Source organism: Stegostoma tigrinum, chromosome 16 (assembly GCF_030684315.1).
Source record: "Stegostoma tigrinum isolate sSteTig4 chromosome 16, sSteTig4.hap1, whole genome shotgun sequence".
NCBI lineage: Eukaryota > Metazoa > Chordata > Chondrichthyes > Orectolobiformes > Stegostomatidae > Stegostoma > Stegostoma tigrinum.
Window position 1 is genome coordinate 3,505,245 of NC_081369.1, and position 15,430 is coordinate 3,520,674.

Below are 15,430 nucleotides of genomic sequence, written 5' to 3' on the forward strand. Positions count from 1 at the left end.
CTCAAGGTGCTTCACAGGAGTGCAATAAAACAAAGTTTTCATCAAGCAGTAGCAAACTTTCTTCCACTTTTTAAATGTCTTTTAGGTACTGAAGCTAATATTGCAGTAGCCTTACTGATATTATTTTCATCTGACAACTACATTTTAGTGATCTGTGCTAAACATCCTTGAACCTGTATTCTTCCTAGCTTTTCACCATTGAAAATGCACTCAAATCTATTCTTTTTGATATAAAATGCTCAATTTCAACTTACTGCAGAGAAATTTATTAGCCAGATTACAGTGCACTTACACAACCCATAGATCTCTCTGTAATTTTATGCATCTAAGTAAACAGTCACACATAACAACATACTTTTAATTTCATGAGCCTTAACAGTAGCTTTAGCTTAATTTGCACTTTCCCTAAATTTTACTAAGAATTCTCACTTCTTGGCATGTAACACTAGGCAAACTTTCCCATTCTTTTAAACTTGTTATATTTAATTAAATTATTAGCAAATTTAAAGAGCTCTTTGTTGCTTCATGCTCAGTTAAACTAGTCATTTCACTTTCCTTCTCTTATTGTTCTCTGTGTTCCTTTAAAGTCTTTGACATCAGCCTGTATCTCAGACATTTTCCTTTTATTTCTTTCTTTTTCAATTCTCCATCAAACAGAGAGTTCAGTGCTGAGACCAGTTGGAGTTAAAGATGTTTGTTTTGTCTTTCGTATTTAACAAAATACATGGTTTTCTTTCTACAGCTTCAAACACCTTTCTCTTGCAGAGCAATTACTTATTTTGTAGTTAAGCATCTGAATTCTTATTCCATTTTTCATGTTGCTGACTCTACAGCTACATTATTCTAATTCCAAACTAAGGCTTCCTTTGGGTGTAGTTCTTCATCTAGAGCTCTTCAGTTCTTTTCTTAGAGCTTTCAATTTTTTGCCAAATTCCAGGTTATTGATTTGACTAACTTCTTTTGCAATCAACCGAAATCTTATTGAAATTATGTCCAATGTCCAAATTCTCTCAAGCCATTGTTGTATGATACAACATTCCTTTTCATAGTTTTAATTATCTTTGTCATGTTGGTCTGATGGAAGATCTAAGGGAAATTCAGTTTCCTAGGTCTGTAATATATAATTAATCTTCAACTTGCACAACCTTATTGCTGAAACAAATAATTTTAACATAAGCCATGTCTTCATTTCTGCAATATTAACTTGTAGCAATTCAAATGGGCATGTCAAAACAAATGAAAATTCCTCTGCCTGCCATATTTGCCCGATTATCTCTTGCCTTCCTTCAATGGTCCATATACAGTAAACTCTCTACTATCTAATACGCAAACATCTGGAATTCTCATGCAATTGGCAAAAAATAACATAGAAAATTTACCATTTTTATACAATTTCTTCAAAAACACATCAAATGCCCTGAGGCAATTCTCTATACTGCCAGGAGCAGTGTTGCCCATCACAGGCACCATTACAGTAGTGGCTGGTTGAATTTGTGATCACATTATGTGCAAAATCTTTCAGCTAACAACCTACTATATTGCCTGAGAAGACTCACACGCAAAACTAAAGCCAAACATAGAACATTACAGCACAGTACAGGCCCTTCGGCCCTCGATGTTGTGCCGACCTGTCATACCAATCTGAAGCCCATCTAACCTACACTATTCCACTTACGTCCATATGCTTATCCAATGATGACTTAAATGTACCTAAAGTTGGCGAATCTACTACCGTTGCAGGCAAAGCGTTCCATTCCCTTACTACTCTCTGAGTAAAGAAACTACCTCGAACATCTGTCCTATATCTTTCACCCCTCAATTTAAAGCTATGCTCCCTCGTGCTTGCCATCACCATCCTAGGAAAAAGGCTCTCCCTATCCACCCTATCTAACGTTCTGATTATTTTATATGTTTCAATTAAGTCACCTCTCAACCTTCTTTTCTCTAATGCAAACATGCTGTTTTGAATTTGAAGTGGAAAATGAAAGTATATAAGATGAGAAAAGTGTGAACATTTCAATGTACATATGCCGGAATTCAATGATGATTTGTCAACGTTCTATGACATTGAAGTGCAAACGGGAAAGCTTAGAGTTTTTTGAGAAATCGGAGAGTGATATTAGGATAGAATAGCATCATACATGCTATATTCCTAAACATAAAGATTTGGATTGTGCATTGTCCAAATAGTCAGAAGAGGCCAGAAGATACATGTGTCTCTGGAGTAATGCTAGTGGAAAAGCAAAGGAATTTTAAGAGAAGACAAGATGAAAATCCCAGAGTTGTGTGCCTTTTATTAAGGATGGCTCACTCACTTTGAGACATGACATGGGATTGAAAAGGTTGAGGTATCAGGTGAACAGAAATCTATGGATACAAAATTAGCTGAAGAGTTTTGTAAAATTTTAATAAACTTGCGATTGAATATAACTGACTGTTCAGCATTAGTACAATTCTGATGAGATGTGGTTAATCTGGCTATGTTTTCCAAACACAACCTTAGCTTGTAATGAAGAAAAGGTGGCTCATGGCTTTAAGCAAAATGGAAGATCATATAACCGTGGCTGTGTGTGGTAATGCTGTGGGAATGCATGAGGTGAAATTGACTGATTTTGGACAATATACAAAACTAAGTTTCAAAAGTATCTTCTGTGCATTTCAAAGGCAAAAGTAATGCTTGGATGGAACCAGAAATTTTTAGTGTCGCTCCAACTGGTACAAAAGAACATTTGCCAAAGAAAGGAACAACTGAAGATAGCAAAGTTAGGTTTTTTATTGGATAACTGTTGCACTCATCCCCCAACAGAACAACTCATTAATGACAATACCTTTGTGTGTTTTCTCTCTCCTGATGTGACAAGTTTGCTTCAGCCAATGGGTGAGGGTATAATCCAAAATTTGAAAATGCTTTATTTATTCGGAGGACAAAGGCATTATTGGCTAGGCCAGTATTTATTGCCCATCCCCCAACATCAAGAGGGCAGCTTAGAATTAGCCACACTGCTGTGGGCTTGTAGGCCAGACCAGCTAAAGATGACAGTTCCCTTCCTTAAAATTAGAATTAGCCACACTGCTGTGGGCTTGTAGGCCAGACCAGCTAAAGATGACAGCTCCCTTCCTTAAAATTAGAATTAGCCACACTGCTGTGGGCTTGTAGGCCAGACCAGCTAAAGATGACAGTTCCCTTCCTTAAAAGGAGATTAGTGAACCACATGGTTTTTCCTCAACAATTGGCAATGGATTTATGGTCATCAGTAGATCCTTAATTCCAGATTTTTAATTGAATTTGTCTGCTGTCACAGGATTTGAACCCACAGCCCCAAAACATTACCTGGGTGTCGGGACTAACAGTCCAGTGATAATACCATAAGGCTACCACCTCCCCTTAATACCTTAATGAGAAAGCTGACAAACTATGAAGGCAAATTTCCCAAATTTCAGCCAAAGCACTTTAGTAAAGATGCTATTTTTAATGTGCTGTGTGTATGTAACCAGGTGAAAAGTGAGACTCTGAAAAGGTGTTGGTGAAACCCTGCCTCATGTCTTGTTTGAAGAAGGACAGCTCGGCAAAGAAGAAATTTTTGAATGATTTCATGTGAAAATTGTGTGTGAAGAATTCATGGAATTGATTGGGCAAGTGCTGTACATCTAGTTGAAAAGAAAATTCCAGAGATGACCTCTGAATGTTGATGAGGATACCCCTGTTACAATGGCATTAAATACAGAAGAAATTATACAGTATTTTTAATGCTGACAAACCTAAACTTCAAGAACAGGAGGTGATCACGGGGGAAGCATGTTAAAAGAGTGTATTGTACTGGGATTCTTTAATGATGTTTCTTATGCAAGTGGCAGATTCATGTAACTGGCACCACCATACCCCATATGTTCCAAAAATGAGGATTTTACTGTACATTGAAAAAATTGCATTAAGGTAGCAGCTTTGATAACCAGAGGATCTCCCAAAGAGTTGATAACGATCAGGCTGGGAGGGTGAATAGTTGTTATCGGGGACTCTTTGTGACTAACAACACTAACAACAGGTAGCATGCAGTAGGCAGGCTATGTGGTAGCAAGGCCTGGTGTGTGGGGTAGGAGGCTGGGAGAGTTTAGACCCTAAAATTATTGAACTTGACATTGAATTCATAGGGCTGCAGGGCCCCCAAGCAGAAAATGAGGTGTTGTTCTTCCAGCTTGTGTTGGGCTTCGCTAGAACACTGTAGCAAGCCAGAGACAGGCCTGCTGTCCAGGGAATAGGGCGGTGCATTATAATAGCAATCTTATCAACTCTATATCTGTCCAACTGCTCACCTCTCTCTTGAGGCTCTATCCTATTGTTTACCCCCTACCCCATCCCCCTCCCCTATTTTCTGAATATAAACGTACGTTTTCTCAGCCGCCATCAGTTCTGAGAAAGCGTCACTGGACCCAAAACATTAACTATGTTTTTTCCTTCACAGATGCTGACTGACCTGCTGAAATTTTCCAGCAACTTTGTTTTCGCTCCTGATTTAGAGCATCCACAGTTCTTTCGGTTTTTATATTGTATCATGATTTGTTTATATTACAATGAGTACTCATAGGGCCTTGAAAGAGTGATTCACCATTAGATAATGTGTTTGGTAGGTTATCGTATCTGACATCTGGATAACTTTCTGGGCGATAGAACTTCATTGTGAAATTAGAGTGTAATTTCACTGGATTTCATTCTGTATTACACAGCAGTGAAATTCATACTTAACTGAAGTGTTCTTTTTACTTTCATGTTTGCCTTAAAAGTTAAGCTTAGCCATCTGTTTGACTGTTTCAAAACTTTAACAGATGGCTGAGCTTCTGGTTTTCTTCAAAGACTTCTGTGTATTCAACTGAAGAGGTTTTGTTGACACAGTGCTTAATGAAGGTTTGTTATAAATGTCTGGTTGAGCTCCAAATTCAGTAGTAGATTCTATTCAACAGGAGTTGTTGACACAGCCATCAATGGGAATATGTGCAGGATTAATTGCAGATTTATGTTTTGTTAAGTAGCTTTCTGTTTTTTTTAAAAAGGAATACTGTTTGTTTAATTTGGGAGACCTATCAACTTTTCAAAGTTTTCCCAATGTTATTATAGTAGTTCTGAGTTCTATATATTGGTGATACAGTAAATGAAGAGGGCATGGAGGGGTCTAGGGGCAACATGAGGAGCACGGGCATAGTGAGGGCATGAGGCAAGGGTTTAGGTGGTGAGGGTTAGAGCTTCATGTCCAGGACTGGCCCAAAAATGGGCTTTTAACTGCCCACTTACACTCTGCCATGAACTTATGGCAAGAGGCAGAAAGCTGATTCCAGTCTCTTTCCAAATCTCCACCATGAAATTAGTTTGGTGGGCACTGCTGGTTAAGAGGCAAACATCACATGACTCTCAATTCCAAGATGATGGTCAATATCAATTAGAAGGGTTGTGTGTCTAGAGTATTGGTGAGGACAGGGTTGGGTTCAGTTGTTGCACCCTAAATGCAAATATCCAGCCAATATTCCTCATCTGAGCTCAGACAATAAAGACCAGCCATGTGGCAGAGCATTTCCAGAGCCTATGATCATACTGCCATCAGAATGTTTCAGCAAAAACAAAAAGGTGAGAAAAAAGGGAGTAAACAAATGGAGAAACACTTGGAATTTCTGCAGGCCTTCTTTGATTTCCTCTTGTAAGTTTGACAAACCCGTCACTGACGTTATAGATGGAGTCCTCAAGGACAAGGAAAAATCTCCATCCTATCCTAAGACACTTACTTGTAGACTCGAGATTGGTACAACATTGTGTCTTTAAAGATGATACTTTTACAGGTACATTCAAAATCACTGTAATCCACCATGGCACTGATCTTCAACTCTAGCTCCCGAGAGCTGTCTTCCAAAACCATGTGGACAGGTTCAGGTTCCACCTCTACTACCTGGAAAATAGACAATAACAAAATGGATTCATTTAGTGACAAATACTGTTTTAACTACATGTGTTAATATGTTTTACAATCTGAGAAATTGAGTTCAAACTCATTCACAAATTTTGCCAACAGTGCAATTTCAACTCCCATTACATACCCCTCCAAAAACAAGAGCAATACAAACCAGTTGCCTGTGAATTCCTAAGAGCCCACTATATTTCAAAAGCAAGGAGCCTTGCCTGCTGGTGTAAAGTGCACTGTTCATTCTGTATGAAAACTGCGAGTGAAATTTCACAGGCAATAAGACTGAATGTGGTCCAATTTTGCACAACCTTGAGAAGGCTGAACAGCAAAGCCAGAAGACATTTACACAACATCACGGAGAGCTTTTCTACAAATGGCTATTGAGCCACTGACAATAACTTTGATTGATGGGAAATTTGAGAAGTATTTGAAGAATTAAATTTAAACACAAAAAGTCAACTTTAGAAATCAAAGCGCAATAATTAACCACCATATAGTTGCTCCACACAGTATCAATGGGTTTTCTCTCTGCTGGAAATTCCATGCTCCTATAAAGCCTGAGGATATTTGATGGGAAATGAGCTGAAACTCTGACAAAATGAACTGATGTTGAGTGGGTACCAAATGTCACTGCTTGATTGAACAAGCAGTCCAGATAAAAAAGTGAAATGCATCATGTGAGAGAAGAAAGGATGTGGAAATCAGAGAATAGAGATTTTGGAACACAGGCTATATAAAGGAAGGAAAGGAGTTCTGCATCATCTGATAAGTAAGTTTGCAGATGACACAAAGACTGGCCGGGTGATTGACAGTGAGGAGGAAGGTCTTAGGTTACAGGAGGATATAAACAGATTGGTCAGATGGACAGATCAGTGGCAGGTATAACTTAACAGTGGTAAATGTGAAGGGATGCAATTTAGAAGAAGGAATGAGACAAGGATGTACTCAGTGAATGACAGGACACTCGGAAGCTCAGTGGAACAGAGGGATCTTGGGATGTTTGTTGACAAATCTCTGAAGATTATGTACAGGTTAATAGGGTAGGTAAGAAAGCATATAGGATGTTTGCCTTTATCGGTAGAGATTATAAAGACAAAAAAGTTATGATGAAACTGTACAGAATTTTAGTTAGGTCACAGCTGGAGTACTCTGTGCAATTATGGGCACCGTAGCGATGTGATTGCACTGAAGGTGATGCAGAGGAAATTCACCAGGATGTTGCCTGGGATGGAGAATTTCAGCGATGAAGCGAGGCTGGATAAGCTCAGGTTGTTTTCGTTGGAGCAGAGAAGCTTGAGGAGGGACCTGGCAGAGTTGTATAAGATTATGTGGGGCACAGACAGGGTGAACAGAAAGCAACTGTTTCCCAAGTTGAAGGGTCAATAACAAGGGGGCAGCACTTTAAAGGCAGGAGTTAAAATAGGCTTTGAGGAAATCATATTCACCTAAAGGGCAGTAGGAGTCTGGAATTAACTGCCAGGGAGAGTGGCTGAGGTAATAAACCTCACAGCCTTTAAAAAGTACATGGATGAGCATGTGGAATGCTATAACATTCAAGGCTATGGGCCAAGTGCAAGAACGCGGCACTATTGTAAATAGCAATACATTTTTGGCAGTACAAACTTGATGGGTTGTATGGCCTCTTCTGTACTGTGTCATTTTCTAATTCTGTAATTTGAATTCCTCAGTTAGACAATGTAGTAGAGCAGGAGTCTTGTTTTATTTTTGTTGCAGTATTGGAGAAATAAGTGAGGTGAGACAGCTTTCCTTTATATATTAGGTTGTCATTTATTGTAACATTTCTGATAAACTCACTGGTGGCTTTTTGTGTGTTTTCCTACTCACAAAGCACCTTTGTCGCCAATTATCTTCCTTAACACACTTTCAAGTTTCAGGTCACCTCCCAGCTTTTTCGATGAGTAAAGAACCCAATCAGTCTTTCCTGAGTAAGAACCTTTCAGTGTGGCTTGATCCTTTTAGATATTGATTGCACTACTAACATTTTTGTAATATATATTCCAAATATTCCTGTATTTTACCAGACTTGCGACTAAAGATGTACGTTGAGACACTGTGGAATTCTTGATGTGTGGACCATGTGGAGATCTCTCAGGAATTTTAAACTTCCATTGAACAATTTGCAGGTCCCCTTCCCCATCTCATGAAAGAGTCTGAGCAAGGGATCTACGGTACTTACCGAGGAAGTGAACTATGATGCTTCAGATAAATTAATATATGGTCTAATATGAAGGTAACTCAAATCCCTTTGAACTGCTTCTGAAGAAGGGACATGAGACATTAACTCTGTTTTCTCTCCGCAGATGCTGCCAATCCTGCTGGTTTTCTCCAGCAATTGTTGTTTTTATTTATTAGTAACTCACCTTCTTCTTAGCTGGCCGAACTCCATGCCTAGCATTTAGCCACTTCACAACACTCAGGCGACTGTCCCAATCTTGAACCTGGTCAGAGGGCACTGGGTAGGTGATTTTTGACACTATGCATTTTATTGTGTGTTGGTTGTATGTCACGGGCAGATCTGATTTAAATGTAGCTGTCATATCCTTTGCACATCCGGCATGCAAATGACCAAACTGTTCAGAAAAACAAAATCATCATAAAACACAGGTTATATAAAGAAACATATTTGGATATGAAGAATTCTTAGCAATGAAGCTTGTTTGCAATAACAAGTAGGGTCCTGACCCGAAACCTTAACTTTCCCACTCCTCTGATGCTACCTGGCCTGCTGTGTTCCAACAGCTCCACACTGTGTTATCTCTGACTTAAGCATCTGCTGTTCTTGCTACCTCCTTGCAATAGCTTTAGCAAGTTTGATGTATTTCTGAAGCCAGTGCAAAAGATGCAAGAGTCATCAAGTTGTGAACCGTGGGGGAGCTTATCATAAAGATAGAAAGTTTGAAGGCTCTTGTCAACTTCAGAGGATACATTTGGTAAATTAAATTCATCATTAAGATAGCAATTGATTATAGGGCTTTGCTTTGAATGGTAAGCAAACACTAAATAATTCAGAACGGTCTGTTCTGAAGAAGGATTGCTGGATCTAAAATTAACTCTGATTTGTCTCCACTGATGATGCCAGACCGGCTGAGTTTCTGCTACAGTTTTTATTTCTGTTGTGAATAGTTATGTGTTTGATTGACAGTTCAATGAGCTTCTAAGTGGAACTTTTTTTTAAAGAAAAGATGAGCTTTCATTTTTTTACTCAATTATCATTTCAAAGGCTCCTACTGTTAATATTGAGCTTTCTACATAAAAAGTACTATGTGGGTGGTCATGGAAGGTGCATTGGAGCATGATGGACAGACAAATGTGGTGGGGGACAAAGGGCTAAGGAGGGAGTATGAGAGAAATGAAGTGATTTGGAGAAGTTGTGGGGATACTGTGAGGACATTAAAGGTATGAAGGGCTAGACAAAACTATATAGGCATCGAATGTATGAGGGGGCAAAAAAGGCATAAGTCTAAGGAGCAGATGTGGGCATGGGAGGTATGAGATATGAGGAGGTTTGAAAAACTTATAAGGAGCTTGGGAAATATGAAATGAGTGTATATGGGGGCAGAGGCTGAGGAATAGAAGCATAATAGACATGCAAAATATGTGGTCAATGGCAAAATGAATTGAGAGATAGGCTTCTAACCTAGCAGCCTTGTCAGCTATTTGCCATAGCTTTTATTTAATATTCATTTCAGAGATGTGGGCATCGCTGGCTGGGCGAGTATTTAATGCCAATTTCTAGTTTCCCCTGACAAGGTGGTGGTGACCTGCCTTCCTTAACTGTTGCAATCCATGTGCTGTAAGTTGACCCACAATGTCATTAGGGAGAGAGCTCCAGGGTTTTGAGTAATTTCCAAGTCAGGATGGTGACTGGCTTGGAGAGAAACCTAATGTCCTTGACCTTCTTTACGGCAGTGGTTACCTGTTTGGAGAATGCCTCTAAGGGCACTTGGTGAGTTTTGTGGTTTAAGTTCCTACTTCAAGCATACATCGGAAGGTTGTGGCTGTGATTTCAGCCTTTCTATGAACACCACTAGGTTGAAAATCACACACACTTGCAGACTGATCAACAGCTAGGGAACATAGCACAAAACTAGGTGGGGGGACGGAAGAGGTGAACTGTGAGGACTGTGCAGAGATGTTTCAGCATCATTTGGACAAGTTGAGTCAATGGGCAAATGCATGGCAGATGAAATAATGATGTGGATAAATGAGAGGTATCCATTTTTGTAGCAAAAAAACAGGAAAGCAGATTATCTGAGTAGCAATAGATTGGGAAACTGGGAAGTACAATGATATCTCGGCATCCTTACACACCAGTTGTTGAAATGAGCATACAGGTCAGCTGGCAGTAAAGAAGGCAAACAGTATGTTGGCCTTCATAGCGAAGGGATTCGAGTAAAGGGACATGACTAGTTCCAGTTGTGCAGTGCCTTGATGAGACCACACCTGGAGTATTGTGCGTAGTTTTGGTCTCCTTATATGAGGTTCTGGTGATGTAGAGAGTGCAACAGACTGATTCCTGGTATGGCAGGACTGATGTATGAAGACAGACTGGATTGGTTAGAACTATTTTTACTGGAGTTTAGAAATTTGAGGGGTGATCTTATAGAAACCTCTAAAATTCTAACAGGACTAGACAGGGCAAACACCAGAAGGATGTTCTCAATGACTGGGGAATCCAGAACCAGGGGTCACAGTCTAAGGATATGGTTTAGGCTGTTTAGGACTGAGATGCAAAGGAATACAAGGCTGTGGGTCTGGAAAATGGGGGTGGAGTAGTAAGGTGGTTGTTTTGACTGATGCAGATGCTGACGAGATTTTTTCCATATTGTAGGCCTCAGTATCTATGCCTCTATGAGGAGAACACTGGAGCCCCCAAAGGATGCGTCCTCAGTCCCCGACTGTACTCAGTGTACACCTATGTCTGTGTTGCCAAATTCTAAATGAATGCTACCTACAAGTTTGCTAATGACACCACTGTAGTGGGACAGATATCTAACAACCACGGTCAAAATAGAGGAGGGAAATAGAGGGCTTGGTGACATGGTGCAATGAAAACAATCTGTCTCTCAACGTTGGCAAAACTAAAGAACTGATCATCAACTTCAGAAAGAAAGGAGGAGAAGACGGCCCCATCTACATCAACGGTACTGAGGTTGACAGTGAACAGCATCAAGTTCCTCGGAGTGACAATAACTGACAACCTGTCCTAGACTTCCCAAGGAAATGTGACAGTCTAGAAGGCGCAGCAACACCTCTTCTTTCAAACACAGCTATGGAAATTTGGCATGTCCATAAGGCCCCTCACCAACTTCTACGGATGCATCATTGGAAGCATACTGTGTAGGTATATAATGGCCTGGTATGCAAACTGCTCTGCCCAAGACTGTAAGAAACTACACAAGGTGGTGTGCATAGCCCAGACCATCATGGAAGCCAACCTTCCATCCGTGGACTCCATTTACACGGCTCACTGCCACGGTAAGGCTGCCAACATCAAAGACCGATTGCATCCCAGTAATGATCTCCTACAACATCTTCTGTCAGGCAGAAGATACAAAAGCTTGAACACATGCACAAGCAGGTTCAGGAATAGCTTCTTTCTGGCTGTTAATAGACTGTTGAATGCACTCTAGCCTGAAACAATGTAACCTGCATTGTAACCTGTATGCCTCTAAGTCTTTTTGATTTGTCCCATTGTTTGCTTGCTGTGAGCTGCTTGGACTGCTCGTAAACAAAGCTTTTCACTGTATTTCGGTACAAGTGACAATAAAATTCAATCAAACTGCATTCTTTAATTTAGCATCTCCCCTCAACTGGTAGCATGCAATAAATAATTGAATGGCAAGGTATCAAATCATTAGGTTATAGCTGGTATCAGTGTTAATCATAGAGTTTTACAGTACAGAAGGAAGCCATTCCACCCATTGTGTCTATACCAGCTCCAAAAAGAGATACCCACCTAGTCCCATTTCTAACCTTACCTCTATAGTGCTCTAAATTTATCCCTTTCAAATAAATATCTAGCTCTTTCGAAATCACCCATGGAATCCAACTCCACCACTCACCTAGGCAGCCTATTCCAAATCCTAACAACTGTCTCAGTAACAAAGTGTGGAACTGGAGGAACACAGCAGGCCAGGTAGCATCAGAGGAACAGGAAAGCTGATGTTTCAGGTCAGGATGCTTCTCAGTAAGACGTTTCTCCTCATCTCACTAGCTAATAATTTTGAAATTGTGACCCCTAGTTACTAACATAGTGATAACACAGTATCCTTCCTTACCCTGTCAAAATTGCTCATAATTTTGAACACCTCAGGAAGGTCATCTCTTAATCTCCTATACTCCAAACTAAATTTCTCTCAGCATTCCTCATGTCTAAAATGCCTTGTTCTTGGTGTCGTTCCAATAATCTTCTTTGCACTCTCCCCACGACTTTAATATCCCTCCTTAAATAAGGAGCTCAGAATTTAACACAATATTCTAAATATAGTCTGACCAATGATTTGCAGAGGTGTAACATCACTTCCTTGCTTTTATATTTTATGCCTCTATTTATTAACCCAAGGATGCTATAACCTGAACAACTGTTTCAATTTGCCTTGCCACCTTCAGACATTAATGCACTTGAACCCCAAGGCCCCTCTATAATATACTTCTCTCAAAATTGTATCATTGAGCCCATCTTGTCTCTCGGTGTTTCTTCTACCAAAATGTATCACCTCACATTTCACTGCAATGAAATTTATCTGCCAGGTGTCTGCTCATTTTGCCAACAAGGTATACATCTCACTGAAGTCACTCAATCATCCTCATAATTCACTATTCTCCCTGGCTTAGTATCAACTGCAAATTTAGAGATTTTGACCTCAACATACATCTCCAAATTGTCGATATAAGTAAAAAAAAAAGCAAGGGTCCAAAACAGATTCCTGGGGAACATCACTTCCAACTTGACCGTTTCCGATCCTTTATCTAACTTTTAATCCATGCTGCCAAGGACACAGAAAATCCCAAACAGGGTGGCACGGTGGCTCGATGGTTAGCACTACAGCCTCACAGGTCCAGGGACCCAGGTTCAATTCCAGCCTTGGGCAACTGTCAGTGTGGAGTTTGCACATTCTCCCCGTGTCTGCGTGGGTTTCCTCTGGGTGGTCTGGTTTCCTCCCACTGTCCAAAGATGTGCAGGTTAGGTGGATTGGTAATGCTGAATTGCCCCATAGTGTTCAGGGGTGTGTGGGTTATAGGGGGATGGGTCTCGGCCTGGGTGGGATGTTTCAAGGGGCGGTGTGGGCTTGTTGGGCCAAAGGGCCTGTTTCCACACTGTAGGGAATCTAATCTAATTTGCTAACCAGTCTTCAATGTGACACGAAATCAAATGCTTTGTGAAAACCAAAAACACTACATCCACAACAATAAATTCATTGCCTGTGTCACCTCATAAGATGATTCAATTAAATTTGTCAAACGTGATCTACCCTTGATTAAGCCATGTTGAGTGTCTAATATTAACTTATTTTTCTCTAAGTGTATATTTATTTTATCCTGTATTATGGCCTCATTCAGTTTTTCTACTATTGATGTCAAGTTGACAAGTCTGTGTTTCCTGGGTTAAGTCAGAAGTCACACAACAGCACTGCTGAAGGGACATACTCTAAAAGTTTGTGATTTCAAATAAACCTGTTGGACTATAATGTGGTGTTGTGTGACTTCTGACTTTGTCCACCCCAGTCCAACGCCGGCGCCTCCACATCATTTCCTGAGTTAGGTTTTGCCCCTTTTTAAGGAAAATGCCATCACCTATGCAATCCTTTAGTCCCCCTGGACTAATCTTGTGTTCAGAGAGGCCTGGAAAATTTTTGTTAATGGCTGCATGATTTGCTTCCGTACCTCTCTCAGCAAACTTGGATGTATCTCATCTGGGCCTGGTGACTCTTCTGCCTGGAGTACTGCCAGTCTTTTTAGCACCTCTTCTTTACTTATCCCTATACTGCTCAGTTGCTCAGAATCCAAATTTTCAACTGGCCCATTGTCACTATTTTCTAATTTGGTAAAGACAGAAGCTGAAATAACTCCACAGTCACCAAGTGATCCTTTATTTGCATGAGTCCTCCATACTGATCCAGCTCCTTCAGAGCCAGCTGTCAGAGTTATCAGAACCAGTGGCACTCCTGTTTATATCAGCCAGCCGGGGGTCCCTGAATGGACCAGATTAACAGCCCCAATTGGGGAAATAATATTCTGTGAGGTCCACCTGGCTTATCTCATTGCATTCACTACAGAAGCAAAGTACTTATACTTAGTGCCACTGCCAAACCCTTTGATTCAGTGAGCAGCTTGCCCTGCTCATTCCTTATGGGCCCACTCTATCATTCGCTAATCATTTTACTATTAGTAAATAAGAACATTTTACAATTTGTTTTATCACAGCCTACCTTAGTTTCTTCATGCTTCCTCTGAGCCTTCCTTAGTCCGGCCTAGGCCTATCTCCTACATTGGAGATACTCTTCCTGATTCCTAGTGCTGATATTATTATGGTATTTGGCATAATGGGGCAGTGATTGGGGGTGGGGGGTTGTTCTTTCAATTACCTGTGGAGAGATGTTGAACTCACTGATGTCTGAAATCCATTCAAATCGTACGATGTCTGCTGCACTTCGATTGGTCATTGTGAAGGTCACCAGATATGGCTTGCCAATATGGCAATCTCCAAATTCAATATGCTCCAAATGTGTGGCTGGAATGGAAAACCATTAAAACAGCTATATGTCTTCATCTATCCTACAACCACAGTGCTGAGAATCACACATGTTAAAGACATTCACAAAGACAAGGCAGACTTACCTGAATTATTGGGTCAGTAATTAGACAGTTCTTGTCACAAGGTTGAATTCAGCAGTTAAAACTGAAATGTGTTAACCAAGATATGATAATGCACTGATATGTCAGCATGGATTACTGTTCAACATGCTGAAGGACGACTTGAAACCACAACTCTCTGACAGGGAAGTAAGAGTAAGTCACTGAGGCATGGATGACATGTAAAGCACAACTATAATCAAAAGCTGGTGAACAAGATTAAGGTAGATTTTATCACGTCCTAGAAAGTCAGTGGATGAGGGCTTCTTGGCAGACAGAGCATATCATAATTAAGGACTCCAAATAGACTACTGTTAGGTAGCAGTTCTGTTGCATTCTCCACCGTCTGTATTGTAAAATCATGGGCTCTTCATCATCAATGGCATGTTGCCCTAGTTTACTGATCTACCTCCTTGCTTTCCTGCTTGATGGAAGCTGTAAAAGGATTCTAAAATCCAGTCTGGAGTGCCAGAGAAAGAGGGAGACTTTTCTGTCCAGGCCAGGCAGCAATGAGGATTGTCATCTGGGATCTCTCATGTCATTTATTAAAGCCAATTCACTTCTTCGCTTTGACAATGGCCCTTTCTGGACCAAATTGTGGGAAGCAT

The 15,430-nt window shown here is 40.4% G+C and overlaps 1 protein-coding gene across 1 annotated transcript in view; it reads right to left on the reverse strand.

The window, feature by feature from the left end:
• Nucleotides 1-15,430, reverse strand: part of hydin (HYDIN axonemal central pair apparatus protein) — a 654,146-nt gene that overhangs the window by 93,351 nt on the left and 545,365 nt on the right. Inside the window, exons 65-67 of the mRNA XM_059651568.1 lie at nt 14,555-14,700; nt 8,327-8,536; nt 5,770-5,930 (exon numbers count right to left, since the gene is read on the reverse strand). Of these exons, the coding sequence (XP_059507551.1) occupies nt 5,770-5,930; nt 8,327-8,536; nt 14,555-14,700 (517 nt within the window). The remainder of the gene's footprint in view (nt 1-5,769; nt 5,931-8,326; nt 8,537-14,554; nt 14,701-15,430) is intronic.